Source organism: Bombina bombina, chromosome 6 (genome assembly GCF_027579735.1).
Source record: "Bombina bombina isolate aBomBom1 chromosome 6, aBomBom1.pri, whole genome shotgun sequence".
Taxonomy (NCBI): Eukaryota; Metazoa; Chordata; class Amphibia; order Anura; family Bombinatoridae; genus Bombina; species Bombina bombina.
Genome location: NC_069504.1, coordinates 283,380,172 through 283,407,819, shown reverse-complemented (window position 1 = coordinate 283,407,819; position 27,648 = coordinate 283,380,172). Strand labels below are relative to the sequence as shown.

The window sequence follows — 27,648 nt, the reverse complement described above, 5'->3', positions numbered from 1 at the left end:
TTTTGCTATCACTCCATTTAAACAGAAAAGGAGCCTTGTTTTTTTTAATTTACCTGTCAAAACTATATATTTTTTGAAGAATACAACCCAAGGTATTGATCTAGGCCCATTGTGGTATATTTCATATCACCATTGTACCGACCAATGTGATCATATAAAAAAAAAAAAATCATCAACTTTTTCACAAACTTTGGGATACTTACTGAAATTATTACGTACGGCTTAGAAATAGCAGACATACATGGCTTTGCCATTGCTTTTTGGTAATTAGAATGCCGCTAATTGCAGCTGTTCCCCACACTTCTATTATTCCAGGCAGTGAAGCTGTTAATCAGGTAGCTTCTAAGGTTAATTTTAGCTGTAGTGTAGAGATTACCCTCCCACCTGACAACTCCCACCCCCTGATCCCTTCCAAATAGCTCTCTTCCCTTCCTCACCCCACACTGGTCACCACCATCTTAGGTACTGGCAGACAGTCTGCCAGTATGCATTTTATTTTTTTTTATTATTATTTATTTTTGTAATATTTATTTTTTTCTGCAGTGTAGTGATCCTCCTCCATCCTTTTACCTCCCTGATCCCCTAAATAACTCTCTAACCCCCCCCCCCCACTACGTGCGGCCATCTTAAGTACTGGCAGCTGTCTGCCAGTACCTATAAAATACCTTTATATATTTATTTTTTATTATTTGTTGTAGTGTTTTTCCCCCCGGGCATAGCAGATATAAAACACACATTCTATAATTAATGCAAAAAATCAAAACAATCCATACGGTAAAAGGCATTGGGGAAAAAAAAAACAAGTGAGAGAGTTTGGTGGGACAAAAATAGAAAATATCACAAACCAGGACTGAATAGTACGATTGCTTTCAGGTAGGCATATTCATATCCGTCAAGACAAAGCTTAACCATGCTGTTGCAGAACTCCTGCAGTTTGAAGATATGGTCCATCACCAACTTTAACTTGTCTGTAGACAACTTATCTGCCAGAAGACACAATACGCCAAAGTTACTGCAATGATGGATGGGCCTAGCAGTGAAAAGACAATTCATACAACATAAACAAATGTTTTTACTTGTATAAAAGTAATTAATACATAGCCACAACATGTCTTGTTTTCTTTTCTGTAACAAAACCATCTACTTAATAATTGTATTTACCTTTAAAACCAAAGATGTGTGTTGGTTATTATCAGTGCACTATTAAATACAGTAAAATACATACTTTAATGTGAATATAAAATGCAAATAACTTACAAATATAGATGTCACCTGTGCATTATTAAAATTATTTTTATCCAGGAGACAGAGACAGGAACCTTACCATTCTGCATGCTGCTGTGCAGGTGATTAACAAATGCCGTTAGTATAGTAGCCACATTCATCACTTGGGAACACTGAGCAAGACCAAGTGAAAATAATTCATTCCAACAAGCTTTCACTAGGGCAATGCTGTTCTCTTGCCTGGAGAAACAGAAACATTATATGTAGTAAAGCCTAGCACTGGGAGCACTAATGTAAATGTATGGAGCTTTTTTTTTTTTTAAAGCAGAGCGCAATTACACCTGTACATTTAAACCACTGGGTGTCTTTTTTTGTTTCAACTGCAATTAAAGGGACACTCAAGTATGTTAATGATTCAGAAAGAGCATGCAGTTTTAAGACACTTTCCAATTTACTTCCATTACCAAATTTTGCACAGTCTTTTCATATTCACACTTTCTGGGGAAACAAAATCTTACTGAGCAGGTGCACAAGCTCTCAGGGTATACATATACTAGTCTGTGATTGGGTAATGTCTGTCACATGATACAGGGGTCCAGAAAATGAGAGAGAGAAAAATAAATTTGTCAGAAAAAAAAAATCTAAGAGTAAGTGTTAAATCTTTTTATTATGCACTTGTTATTTAAGAAATTCTACAGCATTGAGTGGACCCTGACAGGTATACCCCAATCTTGTAGGCTAAGCTAGTTATTGGATGAACCTACATTTAGGCCACTTGTGTTTATGTCTAACATCATATCACTATATACTCACCCAAGAGCTTGGAAGGAAGGAATGGAGCGTGCCCAGTGCATAGACAGGAATAACAGCCGGGAAGCAGACTCACAAATATAATGGACATTCAGGTATTCAGGCATAGGAGAAGGCATAGTGAGCTATAGAAATAATTGCACCAAGTGTCAATCATATCCTAGAATTTAAATTATGATGAAAGCAATAAACTAGTACAACAAATAATTAAAAAAAATTAACCTCTTGTCTGCCTGATGAAAGTAGTTATCCTTCAATGTTGCTATATATATATATATATATATATATATATATATATATATATATATATATATATATATATATATATATATATATATATATATAAAATAAAATATTTTTGTTTAAGGAGGTTGATATATGAATATAAACTGTAACATTTAGAACCACCGTGATGTTAAAAATGTTTTCATTCCGTTTGGGGATTTGTGGTCAATATGCACGTACATATATATGTACCGTTAATTTGTTAAACCTGCAATATACAGGCACTGTATGAGGTCAAAAGGCATTGATGAGTGAAAAGTGAGGAATTTATTCTACCAAATTTAATGAATTAATTAAACACTTAAGAAAAAGTAGAAACAAACAGAAATAAAAGCACCAACCAAAAATAAAAGGCAACAAAATCAGAATGATGCTACTGATAAAAGTACAGAGGAAGATACTGCCAGCAAGCAAATGAAACACTGAGGAATTACAGAAGTACATAATAGTTTCTGAGCCTTGCTGTGGTTGGTTACCAGTAAAGTATCTGCTGTATGGTAGACAAATATTGGAGGTAATAAATAATGTTCATACAGGAGAGCAATCTCTTTGCATGGAAGAGTTAAAGGGACAGTTTACTCAAAAATTTTCTCCCCTTTAATTTGTTCCCATTGATCCACTTTACCTGCTGGAGTGTATTAAATTGTTTACAAGTAGCTCCTTTACCCTTATATTGGCATTTGAAATTGTTGATTTAGCATGTGGTATCCCCACCTATTCTGAAAGTTTGTGGCCGCGCGTACCAGCTATAGATAAGCTTTGTAAACACAGCCAGCAGAAGAAATTACACTCCCAGTGGGATATAGCAGAGATAAGGTAATACAATGTTGATTTTCCATTGTTCTCTCAAAGTACTGGTGATTGTTTTAAGGACAGATATAAGATAAAGAAGCAGGTATATGTGCACAATGTGATACAGTAATGAGATCTGATTATACCTACAAGCTCAACCTATTTTATTAGACTGTGGCTTCAAAACACAAAATCAGAGCTTTAATATACACAAATAAACCTTAAAAAACATAATTTATGCTTACCTGATAAATGTATTTCTCTTGTAGTGTATCCAGTCCACGGATCATCCATTACTTATGGGATATATTCTCCTTCCCAACAGGAAGTTGCAAGAGTCCACCCACAGCAAAGCTGCTATATAGCTCCTCCCCTAACTGCCATTACCAGTCATTCGACCGAAAACATGCAGAGAAAGGAAAACCATAGGGTGCAGTGGTGACTGTAGTTTAATGGAAAAATTACCTGCCTTAAAGTGACAGGGCGGGCCGTGGACTGGATACACTACAAGAGAAATAAATTTATCAGGTAAGCATAAATTATGTTTTCTCTTGTTAAGTGTATCCAGTCCACGGATCATCCATTACTTCTGGGATACCAATACCAAAGCTAAAGTACACGGATGATGGGAGGGACAAGGCAGGTACTTAAACGGAAGTTACCACTGCCTGTAAAAAACCCTTTCTCCCAAAAATAGCCTCCGAAGAAGCAAGGTATCAAATTTGTTAAATTTGAAAAAGTATGAAACGCAGACCAAGACTCCGTCTTGTAATCTGTTCAACAGAAGCCACATTTAAAAAAGGCCCAAGTGAAAACCACAGCTCTAGTAGAATGAGCTGTAATCCCTTCAGGAGGCTGCTGTCCAGCAGTCTCATAAGCTAAATGAATTATGCTTTTTAACCAAAAAGACAGAGAGGTTGCTGAAGTCCTTTGACCTCTCCTCTGTCCAGAATAGACAACAAACAAGGTGAATGTTTGATGAAAATCTGTAGTAGCTTGTAAGTAAAACTTTAAAACACGAACCACGTCCAAATTGTGTAATAGACGTTCCTTCTTTGAAGAAGGATTAGGATACAAGAATGGAACAACAATCTCTTGAGTGATATTCTTGTTAGATACCACCTTAGGTAAAAACCCAGGTTGGTACACAGGACTACCTTATCCGTACGGAGAACCAGATAAGGAGAATCACATTGCAACGCAGATAACTCGGAGACTCTATGAGCCGAGGAAATAGCTACCAAAAAGGAACTTTCCAAGATAGAAGTTTGATATCTATGGAATGAAAAGGTTCAAATGGAACTCCTTGAAGAACCTTAAGAACCAGCTTTAAGCTCCATGGCGGAGCAACATTTTTAACCACAGGCTTGGTTCTAACCAAAGCCTGACCAAATGCCTGAACGTCTAGAATACCTGCCAGACGCTTGTGCAAAAGAATAGACAGAGTAGAAATCTGTCCTTTTAAAGAACTAGCTGACAACCCTTTTCTCAAAATCATCTTGGAGAAAAGATAATATCCTGGGAATCCAGACTTTACTCCATGAGTAACCCTTGGATTCATAACAATAAGATATTTACACCATATCTTATGTTAAATTTTCCTAGAGACAGGCTTTTATGCCTGTATTAAGGTATCAATTACTGACTCGGAGAAGCCATGCTTTGATAACATCAAGCGTTCTGTCTCCAGGCAGTCCATCTCAGATTAGTTATATTTAGATGGTTGAAAAGACCCTGAGGTAGAGGGTCCTGTCTCAGAAGCAGAGACCGTGGTGGAAAGGATGACATGTCCACCAGATCTGCATACCAGGTCCTGCGTGGCCACGCAGGCGCTGTCAAAAGCACCAAAGCACTCTCCTGCTTGATCTTGTGCAAACCCCTCCGGAGGGAATTCCCACTCCCCCGGATGAAAAGTCTGACGACTTAGAAAATCTGCCTCCCAGTTCTCAACACCTGGGATAGGGATAGCTTTTAGACAAGAGTGAGTCTCTGTCCAGTGAATTATTTTAAGACTTCTAACATTGCTAGGGAACTTCTGTTCCCCCTTGATGGTTGATGTAAGCCACAGTCGTGATATTGTCCGACTGAAATATGATGTACCTCAGAGTTGCTAACTGAGGCCAAGTCTGAAGAGCATGGAATATCGCTCCCAGTTCCAGAATATTCATTAGAAGGAGGGTCTCCTCCTGAGTCCACTATCCCTGAGCCTTCAGGGAGTTCCAGACTGTATCCCAACCTAAAAGGCTGGCATCTGTTGTAACAATTGTCCCATCTGACCTGCGGAAGGTCATACCCTTGGACAGATGGACCCGAGATAGTCACCAGAGAAGAGAATCTCTGGTTTCTTGGTCCGGATTTAACAGGAGAACAAATCTGTGTAATCCCCGTTCCTCTGGCTGAGCATGCATAGTTGCAGTGGTCTGAAATATAGGCGTGCAAACGGTACTATGTCCCTTGCCGCTACCATTAAGCCGATTACATTCATGTACTGAGCCACCAAAGGGCGCGGATGGAATGAAGAACACGGCAGAAATTTAGAAACTTTGACAACCTGAACTCCGTCAGGTAAATTTTAATTTCTACAAAATCTATCAGAATCCCTAGGAGGGAAACCCTTGATATTGGGGATAGAGAACTCTTTCCTTGTTCACTTTCCACCCATGCGATCTCAGAAATGCCAGTACTACGTCCGTATGAGACTTGGCAACTTGGATGTTTGACGCCTGTATCAGGATGTCGTCTAAATAAGGGGCCACTTCTATGCCCCGCGGCCTAAGGACTGCCAAAGTGACCCCAGAACCTCCATAAAGATTCTAGGGGCTGTAGTTAACCCAAAGGAAAGAGCTACAAACTGGTAATGCCTGTCTAGAAAGGCAAACCTGAAAAACCGATGGTGATCTTTATGCATCGTAATGTGAGGATAAGCATCCTTCAAATCCATTGTAGTCCTCTATTGACTCTCCTGGATCATAGTTAAGATGGTACGAATAGTTTCCATCTTAAATGATAGAATTCTAAAGAATTTGTTTAAGATCTTTTAGATCCAAAATAGGTCTGAAGGTTTCCTTTCCTTGGGAACCACAAACCGATTTGAGGAAAACTGTGTCCCTGTTCCTCTATTGGAACTGAATGGGTCACGTACACAATGCAAGAATGTCTCTTTCTTTATCTGGTTTGCAGATAAATGTGAAAGGCAAAAACTCCCCTTTTTTGGGGGGGAAAGCTTTGAAATCCAGAAGATATCTCTGGGGTATAATTTCCAATGCCCAGGGATCCTGGGCATCTCTTGCCCACGCCTGGGCGAAGAATGAAGTCTGCCCCCTATAGGATCCGTTACCAGATAGGGGTCCGTTCCTCATGCTGTTTTAGAGGCAGCAGCAGGCTCCTTGACCTGCTTATCTTTGTTCCAGGTCCGGTTGTCTCCAGACCGCCTTGGACTGAGCAAAAGTTCCCTCTTATTTTGCCTTAGAGGAAGTTGATGCCACACCTGCCTTGAATTTTCGAAAGGCACGAAAATTAGGCCTTTTTTGTCCCTTGATTTGGACCTGTCCTGAGGAAGGGCATGATCTTTTCCTCCAGTGATATAAGTAATAATCTCCTTCAAACTAGGCCTGAATAGGGTCTGCCCCTTGAAGGGAAGTTAAGTAGCTTATTTATTAAAGTCACGACAGCTGACCATGATATAAGCCATAGCGCTCTGCGCGCCAGTATAGTAAAAAACAGAATTCTTAGCCGTTAGTCTAGTCAAAGGAACAAAGGCATCAGAAAACAAAGGAATTGGCTAGCTTAAGTGCTCTAAGCTTGTCAAATATATTCATCCAATGGAGCCTGTAAAGCCTCATCAAGAGACTCAAACCAGAACGCCGCAGCAGCAGTGACAGGAGCAATGCGTGCAAGGGGCTGCAGGATAAAACCTTGTTGAATAAACATTTTTTATCCATTGGATCTAAAAAAGCACAACAGTCCTCGCCAGAGGTAGTGGTACGCTTAGCTAGAGTAGAAACTCTTCTCTCCACCTTAGGAACTGTCTGCCATAAGTCCCGTGTGGTGGCAACTATTAGAAAACATTCTTCTAAAAAATAGGAGGGGAAGAGAACGGCACACCTGGTCTATCCCATTCCTTATGAAAAATTTTAGTAAACCTCTTTAGGTATTGGAAAAACATAAGTACACACCGGCACTGCATATTATTTATCCAGTCTACACAATTTCTCTGGCACTGCGATTGTACACATTCATTCAGAGCAGCTAAAGCCTCCCTGAGCAACAAGTGGAGGTTCTCAAGCATAAATTTTAAATGTAGAAATATCAGAATCAGGTTAAATCATCTTCCCTGAGTCACAAATATCACCCACAGACTAAGCATATTGTGAGGTAGTATCAGACATGGTTCTTAAAGCGTCTGTATGCTCTGTATCTACCCCCAGAGCTGTTTTGCTTTCCTTTAATTTCAGGTAGTCTGACTAATACTGCTGCCAGTGTATTATACACAACCTTTGCCATGTCTTGTAAAAACATAATTTATGTAAGAACTTACCTGATAAATTCATTTCTTTCATATTAACAAGAGTCCATGAGCTAGTGACGTATGGGATATACATTCCTACCAGGAGGGGCAAAGTTTCCCAAACCTTAAAATGCCTATAAATACACCCCTCACCACACCCACAAATCAGTTTAACGAATAGCCAAGAAGTGGGGTGATAAGAAAAAAAGTGCGAAGCATATAAAATAAGGAATTGGAATAATTGTGCTTTATACAAAAAATCATAACCACCACAAAAAAGGGTGGGCCTCATGGACTCTTGTTAATATGAAAGAAATGAATTTATCAGGTAAGTTCTTACATAAATTATGTTTTCTTTCATGTAATTAACAAGAGTCCATGAGCTAGTGACGTATGGGATAATGACTACCCAAGATGTGGATCTTTCCACACAAGAGTCACTAGAGAGGGAGGGATAAAATAAAGACAGCCAATTCCTGCTGAAAATAATCCACACCCAAAATAAAGTTTAACGAAAAACATAAGCAGAAGATTCAAACTGAAATCGCTGCCTGAAGAACTTTTCTACCAAAAACTGCTTCAGAAGAAGAAAATACATCAAAATGGTAGAATTTAGTAAAAGTATGCAAAGAGGACCAAGTTGCTGCTTTGCAGATCTGGTCAACCGAAGCTTCATTCCTAAACGCCCAGGAAGTAGATACTGACCTAGTAGAATGAGCTGTAATTCTCTGAGGCGGAATTTTACCCGACTCAACATAGGCAAGATGAATTAAAGATTTCAACCAAGATGCCAAAGAAATGGCAGAAGCTTTCTGGCCTTTCCTAGAACCGGAAAAGATAACAAATAGACTAGAAGTCTTACGGAAAGATTTCGTAGCTTCAACATAATATTTCAAAGCTCTAACAACATCCAAAGAATGCAACAATTTCTCCTTAGAATTCTTAGGATTAGGACATAATGAAGGAACCACAATTTCTCTACTAATGTTGTTGGAATTCACAACCTTAGGTAAAAATTCAAAAGAAGTTCGCAACACCGCCTTATCCTGATGAAAAATCAGAAAAGGAGACTCACAAGAAAGAGCAGATAATTCAGAAACTCTTCTAGCAGAAGAGATGGCCAAAAGGAACAAAACTTTCCAAGAAAGTAATTTAATGTTCAATGAATGCATAGGTTCAAACGGAGGAGCTTGAAGAGCTCCCAGAACCAAATTCAAACTCCAAGGAGGAGAAATTGACTTAATGACAGGTTTTATACGAACCAAAGCTTGTACAAAACAATGAATATCAGGAAGAATAGCAATCTTTCTGTGAAAAAGAACAGAAAGAGCGGAGATTTGTCCTTTCAAAGAACTTGCGGACAAACCCTTATCTAAACCATCCTGAAGAAACTGTAAAATTCTCGGTATTCTAAAAGAATGCCAAGAAAAATGATGAGAAAGACACCAAGAAATATAAGTCTTCCAGACTCTATAATATATCTCTCGAGATACAGATTTACGAGCCTGTAACATAGTATTAATCACGGAGTCAGAGAAACCTCTTTGACCAAGAATCAAGCGTTCAATCTCCATACCTTTAAATTTAAGGATTTCAGATCCGGATGGAAAAAAGGACCTTGCGACAGAAGGTCTGGTCTTAACGGAAGAGTCCATGGTTGGCAAGATGCCATCCGGACAAGATCCGCATACCAAAACCTGTGAGGCCATGCCGGAGCTATTAGCAGAACAAACGAGCATTCCCTCAGAATCTTGGAGATTACTCTTGGAAGAAGAACTAGAGGCGGAAAGATATAGGCAGGATGATACTTCCAAGGAAGTGATAATGCATCCACTGCCTCCGCCTGAGGATCCCGGGATCTGGACAGATACCTGGGAAGTTTCTTGTTTAGATGAGAGGCCATCAGATCTATCTCTGGGAGCCCCCACATTTGAACAATCTGAAGAAATACCTCTGGGTGAAGAGACCATTCGCCCGGATGCAACGTTTGGCGACTGAGATAATCCGCTTCCCAATTGTCTACACCTGGGATATGAACCGCAGAGATTAGACAGGAGCTGGATTCCGCCCAAACCAAAATTCGAGATACTTCTTTCATAGCCAGAGGACTGTGAGTCCCTCCTTGATGATTGATGTATGCCACAGTTGTGACATTGTCTGTCTGAAAACAAATGAACGATTCTCTCTTCAGAGAGGCCAAAACTGAAGAGCTCTGAAAATTGCACGGAGTTCCAAAATATTGATCGGTAATCTCACCTCCTGAGATTCCCAAACTCCTTGTGCCGTCAGAGATCCCCACACAGCTCCCCAACCTGTAAGACTTGCATCTGTTGAAATTACAGTCCAGGTCGGAAGAACAAAAGAAGCCCCCTGAATTAAACGATGGTGATCTGTCCACCACGTTAGAGAGTGTCGAACAATCGGTTTTAAAGATATTAAATGATATATCTTCGTGTAATCCCTGCACCATTGGTTCAGCATACAGAGCTGAAGAGGTCGCATGTGAAAACGAGCAAAGGGGATCGCGTCCGATGCAGCAGTCATAAGACCTAGAATTTCCATGCATAAGGCTACCGAAGGGAATGATTGAGACTGAAGGTTTCGACAAGCTGTAATCAATTTTAGACGTCTCTTGTCTGTTAAAGACAGAGTCATGGACACTGAATCTATCTGGAAACCCAGAAAGGTTACCCTTGTTTGAGGAATCAAAGAACTTTTTGGTAAATTGATCCTCCAACCATGATCTTGAAGAAACAACACAAGTCGATTCGTATGAGATTCTGCTAAATGTAAAGACTGAGCAAGTACCAAGATATCGTCCAAATAAGGAAATACCACAATACCCTGTTCTCTGATTACAGACAGAAGGGCACCGAGAATCTTTGTGAAAATTCTTGGAGCTGTAGCAAGGCCAAACGGTAGAGCCACAAATTGGTAATGCTTGTCTAGAAAAGAGAATCTCAGGAACTGATAATGATCTGGATGAATCGGAATATGCAGATATGCATCCTGTAAATCTATTGTGGACATATAATTCCCTTGCTGAACAAAAGGCAATATAGTCCTTACAGTTACCATCTTGAACGTTGGTATCCTTACATAACGATTCAATAATTTTAGATCCAGAACTGGTCTGAAGGAATTCTCCTTCTTTGGTACAATGAAGAGATTTGAATAAAACCCCATCCCCTGTTCCGGAACTGGCATAATTACTCCAGCCAACTCTAGATCTGAAACACAATTCAGAAATGCTTGAGCTTTCACTGGATTTACTGGGACACGGGAAAGAAAAAATCTCTTTGCAGGAGGTCTCATCTTGAAACCAATTCTGTACCCTTCTGAAACAATGTTCTGAATCCAAAGATTGTGAACAGAATTGATCCAAATTTCTTTGAAAAAACGTAACCTGCCCCCTACCAGCTGAACTGGAATGAGGGCCGTACCTTCATGTGAACTTAGAAGCAGGCTTTGCCTTTCTAGCAGGCTTGGATTTATTCCAGACTGGAGATGGTTTCCAAACTGAAACTGCTCCTGAGGACGAAGGATCAGGCTTTTGTTCTTTGTTGAAACGAAAGGAACGAAAACGATTGTTAGCCCTGTTTTTACCTTTAGATTTTTTATCCTGTGGTAAAAAAGTTCCTTTCCCACCAGTAACAGTTGAAATAATAGAATCCAACTGAGAACCAAATAATTTGTTTCCCTGGAAAGAAATGGAAAGTAGAGTTGATTTAGAAGCCATATCAGCATTCCAAGTCTTAAGCCATAAAGCTCTTCTGGCTAAGATAGCCAGAGACATAAACCTAACATCAACTCTAATAATATCAAAAATGGCATCACAGATAAAATTATTAACATGCTGGAGAAGAATAACAATATCATGAGAATCACGATTTGTTACTTGTTGCGCTAGAGTTTCCAACCAAAAAGTTGAAGCTGCAGCAACATCAGCCAATGATATAGCAGGTCTAAGAAGATTACCTGAACACAGATAAGCTTTTCTTAGAAAAGATTCAATTTTTCTATCTAAAGGATCCTTAAACGAGGTACCATCTGACGTAGGAATGGTAGTACGTTTAGCAAGGGTAGAAATAGCCCCATCAACTTTAGGGATTTTGTCCCAAAATTCTAACCTGTCAGGCGGAACAGGATATAATTGCTTAAAACGTTTAGAAGGAGTAAATGAATTACCCAATTTATCCCATTCTTTGGAAATTACTGCAGAAATAGCATTAGGAACAGGAAAAACTTCTGGAATAACCGCAGGAGCTTTAAAAACCTTATCCAAACGAATAGAATTAGTATCAAGAGGACTAGAATCCTCTATTTCTAAAGCAATTAGTACTTCTTTAAGTAAAGAGCGAATAAATTCCATCTTAAATAAATATGAAGATTTATCAGCATCAATCTCTGAGATAGAATCCTCTGAACCAGAAGAGTCCAAAGAATCAGAATGATGGTGTTCATTTAAAAATTCATCTGTAGAGAGAGAAGATTTAAAAAACTTTTTACGTTTACTAGAAGGAGAAATAACAGACAAAGCCTTCTTTATGGATTCAGAAACAAAATCTCTTATGTTATCAGGAACATTCTGCACCTTAGATGTTGAGGGAACTGCAACAGGCAATGGTACATTACTAAAGGAAATATTATCTGCTTTAACAAGTTTGTCATGACAATTATTACAAACAACAGCTGGAGGAATAGCTACCAAAAGTTTACAGCAGATACACTTAGCTTTGGTAGATCCAGCAGGCAGTGATTTTCCTGTAGTATCTTCTGGCTCAGATGCAACGTGAGACATCTTGCAATATGTAAGAGAAAAAACAACATATAAAGCAAAATAGATCAAATTCCTTATAAGACAGTTTCAGGAATGGGAAAGAATGCCAAACATCAAGCTTCTAGCAACCAGAAGCAAATGAAAAATGAGACTGAAATAATGTGGAGACAAAAGCGACGCCCATATTTTTTAGCGCCAAATAAGACGCCCACATTATTTGGCGCCTAAATGCTTTTGGCGCCAAAAATGACGCCACATCCGGAACGCCGACATTTTTGGCGCAAAATAACGTCAAAAAATGATGCAACTTCCGGCGACACGTATGACGCCGGAAACGGAAAATAATTTTTTGCGCCAAAAAAGTCCGCGCCAAGAATGACGCAATAAAATGAAGCATTTTCAGCCCCCGCGAGCCTAACAGCCCACAGGGAAAAAAGTCAAATTTTTGAGGTAAGAAAAATATGATAATTCAATGCATAATCCCAAATATGAAACTGACTGTCTGAAAATAAGGAAAGTTGAACATTCTGAGTCAAGGCAAATAAATGTTTGAATACATATATTTAGAACTTTATAAATAAAGTGCCCAACCATAGCTTAGAGTGTCACAGAAAATAAGACTTACTTACCCCAGGACACTCATCTACATGTTTGTAGAAAGCCAAACCAGTACTGAAACGAGAATCAGTAGAGGTAATGGTAAATATAAGAGTATATCGTCGATCTGAAAAGGGAGGTAAGAGATGAATCTCTACGACCGATAACAGAGAACCTTATGAAATAGACCCCGTAGAAGGAGATCACTGCATTCAATAGGCAATACTCTCTTCACATCCCTCTGACATTCACTGCACGCTGAGAGGAAAACCGGGCCCCAACTTGCTGCGGAGCGCATATCAACGTAGAATCTAGCACAAACTTACTTCACCACCTCCCTTGGAGGCAAAGTTTGTAAAACTGATTTGTGGGTGTGGTGAGGGGTGTATTTATAGGCATTTTAAGGTTTGGGAAACTTTGCCCCTCCTGGTAGGAATGTATATCCCATACGTCACTAGCTCATGGACTCTTGTTAATTACCCCCAGAGCTGTTTTGCTTTCCTTTAATTTCAGGTAGTCTGACTAATACTGCTGCCAGTGTATTATACACAACCTTTGCCATGTCTTGTAAAATAAACGCTATGGGCGCCATTGATATACTTGGCGCCATTTGAGCGTGAGTCCCTGGAGCGGGAGTCAAAGGGTCTGACACGTGGGGAGAGTTAGTCGGCATAACTTCCCCCTCGACAGAATCCTCTGGTAAAATAAATGCTATGGGTGCCCTTGATGTACTTGGCGCCATTTGAGCGTGAGTCCCTAAAGCGGGAGTCAAAGGGTCTGACACGTGGGGAGAGTTAGTCGGCATAACTTCCCCCTCGACAGAATCCTCTGGTGATAATGTTTTTAAATACAAAAAATGATCTTTATTGTTTAACATGAAATCAGTACATCTGGTACACATTCTAAAATGGGGTTCCACCATGGCTTTAAACATAATAAACACAGAGCCTCCTCTATGTTAGACATGTTAGAACTAATAAAGAGACTAGTAAGCTTGGAAAACACTTTAAATCAAGTTAACAAGCAAATATAACAAACGTTACTGTGCCTTTAAGAGAAACAAATTTTGTCAAAATTTGAAAAACAGTGAAAAAAGGCAGTAAATCAAACGAAATTTTTACAGTACATGTAATAAGTTAACAGAGCATTGCACCCACTTGCAAATGGATGATTAACCCCTTAATGCAAAAAACAGATAAAAAAAAAAACGACATTTTTTTAAACAGACACAACAAAACTGCCACAGCTGAGCTGTGGATTACCTTCCCTATAACTGTTTCTATGCAAAATTTAAGCCAGCCATGTGGAAAAATTAGGCCCCAATAAGTTTTATCACCAAACATATGTTAAAAAACGATTAAACATGCCAGCAAACGTTTTAAAACACATTCTTATAAGAGTATGTATGTCTATTAATAAGCCTGATCCAGTCGCTATCACTGCATTTAAGGCTTTACTTACATTACTTCGGTATCAGCAGTATTTTCTTAGTCAATTCCATTCCTTAGAAAAATATATTACTGCACATACCTTAGCATATATCTCTATCAATCAGCCTGGTACCAGTCGCTTTCACTGCATTTAAAGGCTGTACTTACATTACTTCGGTATCAGCAGTATTTTCTTAGTCAATTCCATTCCTTAGAAAAATATTTTACTGCACATACCTTATTTGCAGGAAAACCTGCACGCCATTCCCCCTCTGAAGTACCTTACTCCTCAGAATGTGTGAGAACAGCAACTGGATCTTAGAAAAAACGCAGGCAGATTCTTCTTCCAAATACTGCCTGAGATAAACAGCACACTCCGGTGCCATTTAAAAATAACAAACTTTTGATTGAAGAAATAAACTAAGTATAAAAAACCACAGACTCTCACAACCTCCTATCTATGTTGAGACTTGCAAGAGAATGACTGGTAATGGCAGTTAGGGGAGGAGCTATATAGCAGCTTTGCTGTGGATGGACTCTTGCAACTTCCTGTTGGGAAGGAGAATATATCCCATAAGTAATGGATGATCCGTGGACTGGATACACTTAACAAGAGAAAGCTAATTTTCATACATTTTTTACTCTGCAGTTGGTAAAAAAAGCAATTGTAAACACATTAAGGGAAAAACTATTTTACAGTATACTGTCCCTTTAATGTATTTAAAATGTACAAAGGGCAGATATCAATTTAGTTTAAAAAATGTCTTAATATGTTTCACTGTATATCCTTTCTTTTAAAATGTGGGATCAGCAGAACATTTTTTATCAGATTGCTTTTACTTCTACTGTGAATGTGTTTTTCTATATCACAATACGGAGGCATTCTGATTCTCCCTAATGGTTTGAATATTTACAACATATAACACAAGCATTAAAAAAAAAGAGATTTCTTTGGTGCATCAGTTTAGTATTTCCCATTTAAATGTTCTGCTGAATTATATTCGTGCTGACAATTTACCTTGAAAGTTATGTGGGCATCACTGAGAAGGGGACCTTCAATCTCAATGATGTGCATGTCAGGAAGCAGGTTAGAATTAGACTCCATGCTTTCTGATGAGCTCTGGGCAGAATTTTCTGCTGGATTTAGTGCTTTTGCCAAAGTATCAAAAGCCCTACAAAGACAAAAAGAAACATTAACTTGTGTTCAGTCGGCGGCAGTTAAACAAAAACAAAACAAGAGGTGTTGGCTGGGAAAAGCCGATATACCAATTAGTACTAACTAAAGTATTGCAAAAAGCTGCAGCTACAATTTTGGTTCCATGTAAGTGATCAACAACAGATTTTGCAGTTAGCATTTTCATGGGATCACTTAAAGGGACAGTCTAGTATAAATTAAACTTTCATTATTCAGATAGGACTTTTAATTTTAATTGACTTTCCAATTTACTTTTATCATCAAATTTGCTTTTTTCCCTTGGTATTCTTAGTTTAAACTAAACATAGGTAGGCTCATATGCTAATTTCTAAGCCTTTGACGGCTGCCTCTTATCACATGCTTTTTAAATCTCTTTTCAACACAAAGAGACAGAAAGTACACGTGGGCCATATAGATAACACTGTGCTCAGGCACAGAAAGTTATTTAAGATCTAGCACAATACAATGCTAAATTTAAGACAATAGATAATAAACAGTCACAGTCATGTGATCAGGGGGCTGGAAGAAGGTTCCTAGATACAAGGTAATCACAGAGGTAAAAAGTATATTAATATAACTGTGTTGGTTATGCAAAACTGGGGAATGAGTAATAAAGGGATTATGTAACTTTTAAAACAATAACAATTCTATGGTTGACTGTCCCTTTAAAGCATTATACCAAAAGTAAGGATCTAAGTTGTCTATCATTAATTTTTTTTAAAAAAAAGCTATTTTAAATGTTAGATTTTTTTGTTTTGTGCATGAAAATGAATCTTACATCTAAGTAAGTTTATTTGGGTATCTTAAGACAAATATTAGCAGTACTGAAACTAGAGCTGGTCACCCCCCCCCCCCCCCCCCATTTTTGGCCCTTGTTTAAAAAGGGTATTTTAATACAATTCCCAGACAGTATTCCAGGATTTTAGACCATGTATTTTCATGCAATTGTATTACTCTTAATGTTCTAAATTCATGCTATAATGCTAAAGACTAAATTTAATATGCTAGACCTGGGAGAGATCTAGTAATATAGCTATCACCAAACAGAGCCATGATGAGCAACCTAGTTAATACAAAGAGCACACTTAAAAGGGACATTAAACGCTAAATAAATGCTAGATAAAATGATGCATTTAAATGGACATAAAACCTAACATTTTTCTTTCATGATTCAGATAGAACATACAATTATAAACAACTTTCCAATTTACTTCTATTATTTAATTTGCTTCTTTCTCTTGTTATCTGTTGCTGAAGGATTTATCTAGGAAAGCTTGGGAGCAGCAAAGAACCTAGGTTCTAGCTGCTGATTGGTAGCTGCAAGTACAGTATATATCGATTGTCATTGGCTCATCCATGTGTTCAGTCAGAAACCAGTAGTGCATTGCTGCTCATTCAACAAAGCATACCAAGAAAATGAAGAAAATTTGATAATAGGAGTAAATTAGAAAGTTGCTTAAAATTGCATGCTCCATCTGAATCATTAAATAAAACATTTGGGTTTCATATTCTTTTAAAGAGAAGATTACCATGTGAATTGCATGTATATGTATTTTTTAAAGTTTTATTAGTTGTTTACTTCGTGACAAAATAAGTGTAAAGTTTTAGTGTCTGTAAAACAATGGGAGCTGCCATGTTGTTATCTTCTCTGCTGTGGCTAGTTATAAATAGATCACTAGAGTGTGTAGCCAATGGCTGTGTGGGATATAACAGTGTTCTGCACTTCCATTTCTAACAGGGACTGAAAAGCTCACAATTTCAGAATGGAATTACAGGAAAAGGGGACAAAATAAATAATGAAAGTATATTGCAGTCTTTTTTATATATACATGATTTATCATTTTGTATTACAATCTCAAAGTGTTGAATGTCCCTTTAAAGTTGAACCCATTTGTTGGATGTGTGGAAAAACAGTTAAATTGTATTTTGCCTATGTGTTTGGGGCTTAAATAGCAGTAAATTAAAGGGACATAACATTTTAAAAATGCCATAATGTGTTAGAATATTTTATTATTGCACTACTGCATTCAAAACAAGTGTATGTTTAACCCCTGCAAAGAGTTATAGTCTACTCCAGAGCAGCAATGAACTATTAGTAACTAGCCAAACACATCTGATTAAACAATGACAATAGCCACCAATCACCAGCTAGCTCCCAGTAGTGTGTCTCTGTTCCTGAGCCTACCTAGGTATGCTTTTCAACTAAGGATACCAAGAGAAAAGTAAATTTGATAACAAAAGTAAATTTAAAAGTCTTTTAAAATTGCATGCTCTATGTCATTTTGACTTTCTTGTCCCTTTAAGGCAATACCTAGTACATAGGAAGGAATTTGCTGGGTAAGTTGTTTAAGCAGGATAGAAATGATGATGTGTCCTGTTGGGTAGGAGGGATATCCCACTGTTTCATAGGACAATATGAGTACTAAAAAGAAAGACAAGGTTTTTGTACTGTATGTTTTAACCTAATAAAAAGGTCAAGTTTAAATATATGCAGCTTTATTTTGTGTGTGTGTGTGTGGGGGGGTGTTTCATGTTCCATATAATTACACACAAACTATTATAATGCAGCTTTCAAATGTTGCTGCTCCTTAGGATGAACATTTTAATGTTAATATACACAAAATGTTAACCTATGTAGAGGGTTTAGGGTTAACCATTGGCTGCTAACCAAGGGCGATATTGTAACTTGGCTCTTTTAGGTCAACTTTTTTTTGTTAAAGGGCCATTATAGTGAAAACAATACATGCACTTATTTGTTAGAGCATGTAATGTTATCACTATTTACCCTGCATATGTGTTTAACCCTGCAAATGGGTTAAACACATAGGTAAAGTACTGCTGATCCAGTTAACAGCGCTAGTCGCACAACTTAGCTGTGCATCTATAATGGCCCTTTAACATTGTAAATGGTCATCATTACCACTAAACTTTATTTTAAAAGTTCAACGTCACCTATAACATTGGAGTGGTAAACCTATGTAAAGAATATAATGCAATAAAGTATATTACCTTGTAACCTCAATGCTGGATTGTTCCTCTTGCTGAAGTTCAACAAGGGATGCATCTCCATTACTTAGGCTTTCTATAACAGACAGTTCATTGCTCGTTTGAGACAACTCCTTTGATTTATTTAGATTTGCAAGTGAAGTGACAACATTGGCTAAAGTGCTTAAATCTCCCTGACAGGTTTCAACCTGAAAAATTAGAAATACAAAAAGAATTTTGGAGAAAACTTGAGCAGATACACAAAGTAACGTACAACCTTAAATATATATTATTATTTATAGGAAGTTTAGTTATTTATTACAATAATAGTAACAATGTCAGCATCATGTTATCTGCAACAGCTTAACACAATCCCTAATAACTGAATCAATTATCTTCAAAGGATCTCACCCACCATTAGGTCTCCTACATCTTTATTAGTACACATTTGCTGCTTAACCCCTTAAGGACAACAGCACTTTTCCATTTTTTGACCGTTTGGGACCAGGGCTATTTTTACATTTCTGCTGTGTTTGTGTTTAGTTGTAATTTTCCTCTTACTCATTTACTGTACCCACACATATTATATACCGTTTTTCTCGCCATTAAATGGACTTTCTAAAGATACCATTATTTTCATCATATCTTATAATTTACTATTATATATATATATATATATATATATATATATATATATATATATATATATGAGGAAAAAATGGAAAAAAAGACACTTTTCTAACAACCATTTTTTTTCCCTTCAAAATTAGCGATAGTTACATTGGAACACTGATATCTGTCAGGAATCCCTGAATATCCTTTGACATGTATATATATTTTTTTAGTAGACAACCCAAAGTATTGATCTAGGCCCATTTTGGTATATTTCATGCCACCATTTCACCGCCAAATGCGATCAAATAAAAAAAAAAAAAAAATGTAAACAATTTTAGGTTTCTCACTAAAATTATTTACAAACACCTTGTGCAATTATGGCACAAATAGTTGTAAAAGCTTCTCTGGCATCCCCTTTGCTCAGAAATAGCAGACATGTGGTTTTGGCTTTGCTTTTTGGTAATTAGAAGGCCGCTAAATGCCGCTGCGCACCACACATGTATTACGCCCAGCAGTGAAGGGGTTAATTAGGGAGCTTGTAGAGTTAATTTTAGCTTTAGTGTAGTAGAAAACCGAAAGTATTGATCTAGGCCCATTTTGGTATATTTCATGCCACCATTTCACCGCCAAATGCGATCAAATGGAAAAAAATCGTTCACTTTTTCACAAATTTTAGGTTTCTCACTGAAATTATTTACAAACAGCTTGTGCAATTATGGCACAAATGCTTCTCTGGGATCCCCTTTGTTCAGAAATAGCAGACATATCTGGCTTTGGCGTTGCTTTTTGGTAATTAAATTCCGCTGCGCTGTGTATTATGTCTAGCAGTGAAGGTGTTAATTAGGTAGATTGTAGGGAGCTGGCAGGGTTAATTTTAGCTTTAGTGTAGAGATCAGCCTCCCACCTGACACATCACACCCCCTGATCCCTCCCAAACAGCTCTCTTCCCTCCCCCACCCCACAATTGTCCCCACCATCTTAAGTACTGGCAGAAAGACTGCCAGTATTAAAATATTTTTTTATTTTTAAAACAAATATAATTCTGCTGTGTAGGATCCCCTCATAGCCCCCAAGCTCCCTGATACCCCCTAAACAGCTCTCTAACCCTCACCCTCTATCTTATTGTGCACCATCTTGGGTACTGGCAGCTGTCTGCCAGTACCCAGTTTGCCATAAAACATGGTATTTATTTATATAAATTAAAACATTTCTGTAGTGTAGCTGCCCCTCCCTTAATATCCAACCCCCCACCCCCTCTCAGATCCATTAGGCAAAAATTCCCACCCTCCACAGTCCTTTCCCCCACCATATTGGAAAAAATTGTTTCATAGTGTAGCGTTTCCACCAGCTCCTGCCCCCGTGCACGCAGGCGCCCCCGATTGCGATCCCACCCCCCTCTGACTTACAGCCTACCATCGATGGCCGCCCACCCACCTCGGCTCCCACCCACCAACGATCGCGGCCATCGATGGTCGATGCAGAGGGCCACAGAGTGTTTCTCTCTGCATCGGGTGGCTAAGAAATGTTATTGCAGGATGCCTCGATAGAGGCATCACTGCAATAACATGAAAGCGGCTGGAAGCGATCAGGATCACTTCCACCGCTTGGAAACACCACCGACGTACAGGGTACGCCCTTGGTCGTTAAGGACATTTTTTGTAGGACGTACCCTATACGTCGTTGGTCCTTAACCCCTTGAGTGCTCTGAGCCGTCACAGATTTTCCCACTCTGGTGCCAACGACGGCTCAAAGCCATCGCTAGCACTCTCCCACCTTGAGGGAGATCTGGGGGCTCCCACCCGTTCCTACCCTGGCGATCGGGCCTGCATAGTGACATGCATCACGTTATGCACGGTGACGCCACGCGCAATGACTTGATGATGTCACCGCGCAAATTTATTTATAGTTAACAATGCTAAAGGGACAGCAAAGGTTCAGAATAATGTTATATAATTCTGCACAGTATTTATTTATACTTTACAATGTTAAAGGGACAGTAAAGGTTCAGAATAATGTTATATAATTCTGGATACAGTGCAGAATTATATAAACATTATTTAAGCGGTAACTTCAAAAATGTAAAAAGTATTTTCAGAATTTTCAGCGAACGTTGGACTCTGCTCCAGGATCTACTGAGCGGGTCTTGAATATCCAAAGCGCTTCACGGGCTTGCTGGTTAGTCACACAAAGTTAAAAAAAAGCTTAGCACCCAGGTGAGAAAGTGCTTAGCACTCAAAGGGTTAAGGGGTTAAAGGAACAGTCTAGTCAAAAATAAACTTTCATGATTCAGAAAGGGCATGTAATTTTAAACAAATTTACTATTATAAATTTTGCTTTGTTCTATTGGAATTCTTAGTTGAAAGATAAACCTAGGTAGGCTCATATATTAAATTCTTAGCCATTGAAGGCTGCCTCTTATCTGAATACAGTTTGAAATTTTTTCACAACTAGAGGGCTTAGTTCATGTGTGCCATATAGATAACACTATGCTCACACCTATAAAGTTACCTATGAGTCAGCAATGGTTGGCTAAAATGCAAGTCTGTCAAAAGAACTGAAATAAGGGGGCAGTCTGCAGAGGCTTAGATACAAGGTAATTACAGAGGTAAAAAGTGTATTAATATAACTGTGATGGTTATGCAAACTGGGGAAAGGGTAATAAAGGGATTATCTTTTTATTTAAACAATACAAATTCTGGTGTAGACTGTCCCTTTAAAGAAGAATATCACCGTTATAACCTCAACTCAACTGTAAAAACAAATCCTCTCTGGTTCAGACAGACACACTATTTTGTTTGGAGAACTGGAAAGCCAAATAAAATACTTTAGCCTGACAGTTTCCAGTGTCCATGCCTTAGGTCAGAGAAGTTTTATCCAGAATACAGGATATCCCACAACACAAAAAGACCAGAGCTACAGATTTCATGTTATCTGCAACAGCTTAACACAATCCCTAATAACTGAATCAATTATCTTCAAAGGATCTCACCCACCATTAGGTCTCCTACATCTTTATTAGTACACATTTGCTGCTTAACCCCTTAACCCTTTCGTGACAGGGTTAAAGTGCCTACATCGGAACACCTGTTCCGATGTAAACAAATTGAAACTACGCGATTGTGCATACAATCGCAAGATTTCAATTATTGGATCGCATCTGGGGGGCGTCCCTACAACCCTAGGAACGCCCTCCAGATCGTGATCAAGTCCTAGAAGCACAGAAGGCTTCAGGACAGCCGTTAGCTATGACGTTCTATTCCGTCATAACGGCTTTAAAGCCCTGTGTAATTATGACAGAATAGAACGGCATAACGGCATTAAAAGGTTAAGGACCACAGCACTTTAGCATTTTCTGACCGTTTGGGACCAGGGCTATTTTTACATTTCTGCTGTGTTTTTGTTGAGTTGTAATTTTCCTCTTACTCAATTACTGTACCCACACATATTATATACTGTTTTTCTCGCCATTAAATGGACTTTCTAAAGATACCATTATTTTCATCATATCTTATAATTTACTATTATATATATATATATATATATATATATATATATATAAATAAATAAAATATGAGGAAAAAATGGAAAAAGACACTTTTCTAACAAACATTTTTTCCCCCTCAAAATTAGCGCTAGTTACATTGGAACACTGATATCTGTCAGGAATCCCTGAATATCCTTTGACATGTATATATATTTTTTTAGTAGACAACCCAAAGAATTGATCTAGGCCCATTTTGGTATATTTCATGCCACCATTTCAAAGTTAGTCACACAAAGTTAAAAAAACATAATTTATGCTTACCTGATAAATTTATTTCTCTTGTAGTGTATCCAGTCCACGGATCATCCATTACTTATGGGATATTAACTCCTCCCCAACAGGAAGTGCAAGAGGATTCACCCAGCAGAGCTGCTACATAGCTCCTCCCCTAACTGCCATTACCAGTCATTCGACCGAAAACATGCAGAGAAAGGAAAACCATAGGGTGCAGTGGTGACTGTAGTTTAATGGAAAAATTACCTGCCTTAAAGTGACTGGGGCGGGCCGTGGACTGGATACACTACAAGAGAAATAAATTTATCAGGTAAGCATAAATTATGTTTTCTCTTGTTAAGTGTATCCAGTCCACGGATCATCCATTACTTATGGGATACCAATACCAAAGCTAAAGTACACGGATGACGGGAGGGACAGGCAGGCTCTTTATACGGAAGGAACCACTGCCTGAAGAACCTTTCTCCCAAAAACAGCCTCCGAAGAAGCAAAAGTGTCAAATTTGTAAAATTTGGAAAAAGTATGAAGAGAAGACCAAGTTGCAGCCTTGCAAATCTGTTCAACAGAAGCCTCATTCTTAAAGGCCCAAGTGGAAGCCACAGCTCTAGTAGAATGTGCTGTAATTCTTTCAGGAGGCTGCTGTCCAGCAGTCTCATAGGCTAACCGTATTATGCTACGAAGCCAAAAGGAGAGAGAGGTAGCCGAAGCTTTTTGACCTCTCCTCTGACCAGAATAAACGACAAACAGGGAAGACGTTTGTCGAAAATCCTTAGTTGCCTGTAGATAAAATTTCAGGGCACGGACTACATCTAGATTGTGTAGCAGACGTTCCTTTTTCGAAGAAGGATTAGGACACAAAGATGGAACCACAATCTCTTGATTGATATTCCTGTTAGTGACCACCTTAGGTAGGAACCCAGGTTTAGTACGCAGAACTACCTTGTCTGAATGAAAAATCAGATAAGGAGAATCACAATGTAAGGCAGATAACTCAGAGACTCTTCGAGCCGAGGAAATCGCCATTAAAAACAGAACTTTCCAAGATAACAACTTGATATCAATGGAATGAAGGGGTTCAAACGGAACCCCCTGTAAAACATTAAGAACTAAGTTCAAACTCCATGGTGGAGCAACAGTTTTAAACACAGGCTTGATCCTAGCTAAAGCCTGACAAAAAGCTTGAACGTCCGGAACTTCTGACAGACGTTTGTGTAAAAGAATGGACAGAGCTGAAATCTGTCCCTTTAAGGAACTAGCGGATAAACCCTTTTCTAAACCTTCTTGTAGAAAAGACAATATCCTCGGAATCCTAACCTTACTCCATGAGTAACTCTTGGATTCGCACCAATATAAGTATTTGCGCCATATCTTATGGTAAATCTTTCTGGTAACAGGCTTCCTAGCCTGTATTAAGGTATCAATAACTGACTCAGAAAAACCACGTTTTGATCAAATCAAGCGTTCAATTTCCAAGCAGTCAGCTTCAGAGAAATTAGATTTTGATGTTTGAAGGGACCCTGGATCAGAAGGTCCTGTTTCAGAGGTAGCGACCAAGGTGGACAGGATGACATGTCCACTAGATCTGCATACCAAGTCCTGCGTGGCCATGCAGGCGCTATTAGAATCACTGATGCTCTCTCCTGTTTGATTCTGGCAATCAATCGAGGAAGCATCGGGAAGGGTGGAAACACATAAGCCATCCCGAAGGTCCAAGGTGCTGTCAAAGCATCTATCAGAACCGCTCCCGGATCCCTGGATCTGGACCCGTAACGAGGAAGCTTGGCGTTCTGTCGAGACGCCATGAGATCTATCTCTGGTTTGCCCCAACGTCGAAGTATTTGGGCAAAGACCTCCGGATGAAGTTCCCACTCCCCCGGATGAAAAGTCTGACGACTTAAGAAATCCGCCTCCCAGTTCTCCACTCACGGGATGTGGATTGCTGACAGGTGGTAAGAGTGAGACTCTGCCCAGCGAATTATCTTTGATACTTCCATCATTGCTAGGGAGCTTCTTGTCCCTCCCTGATGGTTGATGTAAGCTACAGTCGTGATGTTGTCCGACTGAAACCTGATGAACCCCCGAGTTGTTAACTGGGGCCAAGCCAGAAGGGCATTGAGAACTGCTCTCAATTCCAGAATGTTTATTGGTAGGAGACTCTCCTCCTTATTCCATTGTCCCTGAGCCTTCAGAGAATTCCAGACAGCGCCCCAACCTAGTAGGCTGGCGTCTGTTGTTACAATTGTCCAGTCCGGCCTGCTGAATGGCATCCCCCTGGACAGATGTGGCCGAGAAAGCCACCATAGAAGAGAATTTCTGGTCTCTTGATCCAGATTCAGAGTAGGGGACAAGTCTGAGTAATCCCCATTCCACTGACTTAGCATGCACAATTGCAGCGGTCTGAGATGTAGGCGTGCAAAGGGTACTATGTCCATTGCTGCTACCATTAAGCCGATCACCTCCATGCATTGAGCTACTGACGGGTGTTGAATGGAATGAAGGACACGGCATGCATTTTGAAGCTTTGTTAACCTGTCTTCTGTCAGGTAAATCTTCATTTCTACAGAATCTATAAGAGTCCCCAAGAAGGGAACTCTTGTGAGTGGAAAAAGAGAACTCTTCTTTTCGTTCACCTTCCATCCATGCGACCTTAGAAATGCCAGTACTAACTCTGTATGAGATTTGGCAGTTTGAAAGCTTGAAGCTTGTATCAGAATGTCGTCTAGGTACGGAGCTACCGCAATTCCTCGCGGTCTTAGTACCGCCAGAAGAGCACCCAGAACCTTTGTGAAGATTCTCGGAGCCGTAGCCAATCCGAATGGAAGAGCTACAAACTGGTAATGCCTGTCTAGAAAGGCAAACCTTAGATACCGGTAATGATCTTTGTGAATCGGTATGTGAAGGTAAGCATCCTTTAAATCCACTGTGGTCATGTACTGACCCTTTTGGATCATGGGTAAAATTGTCCGAATAGTTTCCATTTTGAACGATGGAACTCTTAGGAATTTGTTTAGGATCTTTAAATCCAAGATTGGCCTGAAAGTTCCCTCTTTTTTGGGAACCACAAACAGATTTGAGTAAAACCCTTGTCCTTGTTCCGACCGCGGAACCGGATGGATCACTCCCATTAATAAAAGATCTTGTACGCAGCGTAGAAACGCCTCTTTCTTTATTTGGTTTGTTGACAACCTTGACAGATGAAATCTCCCTCTTGGGGGAGAGAATTTGAAGTCTAGAAGGTATCCCTGAGATATGATCTCTAACGCCCAGGGATCCTGGACATCTCTTGCCCAAGCCTGGGCGAAGAGAGAAAGTCTGCCCCCCACTAGATCCGTTCCCGGATCGGGGGCCCTCGATTCATGCTGTCTTAGGGGCAGCAGCAGGTTTCCTGGCCTGCTTGCCCTTGTTCCAGGACTGATTAGGTCTCCAGCCTTGTCTGTAGCGAGCAACAGCTCCTTCCTGTTTGGTGCAGAGGAAGTTGATGCTGCTCCTGCTTTGAAATTACGAAAGGAACGAAAATTAGACTGTCTAGCCTTAGGTTTGGCTCTGTCTTGAGGCAGGGCATGGCCTTTACCTCCTGTAATGTCAGCGATAATTTCTTTCAACCCGGGCCCGAATAAGGTCTGCCCTTTGAAAGGTATATTAAACAATTTAGATTTAGAAGTAACGTCAGCTGACCAGGATTTTAGCCACAGTGCTCTGCGTGCCTGAATGGCGAATCCGGAATTCTTAGCCGTAAGTTTAGTTAAATGTACTACGGCATCTGAAATAAATGAGTTAGCTAACTTAAGGGCTTTAAGCTTGTGTGTAATCTCATCTAATGGAGCTGATTCAAGTGTCTCTTCCAGAGACTCAAACCAAAATGCTGCTGCAGCCGTGACAGGCGCAATGCATGCAAGAGGTTGCAATATAAAACCTTGTTGAAAAAACATTTTCTTAAGGTAACCCTCTAACTTTTTATCCATTGGATCTGAAAAGGCACAGCTATCCTCCACCGGGATAGTGGTACGCTTAGCTAAAGTAGAAACTGCTCCCTCCACCTTAGGGACCGTTTGCCATAAGTCCCGTGTGGTGGCGTCTATTGGAAACATCTTTCTAAATATCGGAGGGGGTGAGAACGGCACACCGGGTCTATCCCAATCCTTAGTAACAATTTCAGTAAGTCTCTTAGGTATAGGAAAAACGTCAGTACTCGCCGGGTACCCGCAAAATATTTATCCAACCTACACATTTTCTCTGGTATTGCAACTGTGTTACAATCATTCAGAGCCGCTAACACCTCCCCTAGTATACACGGAGGTTTTCCAGCTTAAATTTAAAATTTGAAATATCTGAATCCAGTTTGTTTGGATCAGAACCGTCACCCGCAGAATGAAGCTCTCCGTCCTCATGTTCTGCAAATTGTGACGCAGTGTCTGACATGGCCCTAATATTATCAGCGCACTCTGTTCTCACCCCAGAGTGATCACGCTTACCTCTTAGTTCTGTTAATTTAGCCAAAACTTCAGTCATAACAGTAGCCATATCCTGTAATGTGATTTGTAATGGCCGCCCAGATGTACTCGGCGCTACAATATCACGCACCTCCCGAGCGGGAGATGCAGGTACTGACACGTGAGGCGAGTTAGTCGGCATAACTCTCCCCTCGTTGTT

At 39.4% G+C, this 27,648-nt stretch overlaps 1 protein-coding gene across 2 annotated transcripts in view; it reads right to left on the bottom strand.

Moving 5' to 3' along the window:
* Window positions 1–27,648, bottom strand: part of NR2C1 (nuclear receptor subfamily 2 group C member 1) — a 164,546-nt gene that overhangs the window by 16,662 nt on the left and 120,236 nt on the right. For both annotated transcript variants that reach the window (XM_053716892.1, XM_053716893.1), the window contains 5 exons: window positions 18,630–18,814; window positions 15,444–15,597; window positions 2,038–2,159; window positions 1,325–1,464; window positions 846–983 (listed from right to left, as the gene is read on the bottom strand). In XM_053716892.1, the coding sequence (XP_053572867.1) occupies window positions 846–983; window positions 1,325–1,464; window positions 2,038–2,159; window positions 15,444–15,597; window positions 18,630–18,814 (739 nt within the window). The remainder of the gene's footprint in view (window positions 1–845; window positions 984–1,324; window positions 1,465–2,037; window positions 2,160–15,443; window positions 15,598–18,629; window positions 18,815–27,648) is intronic.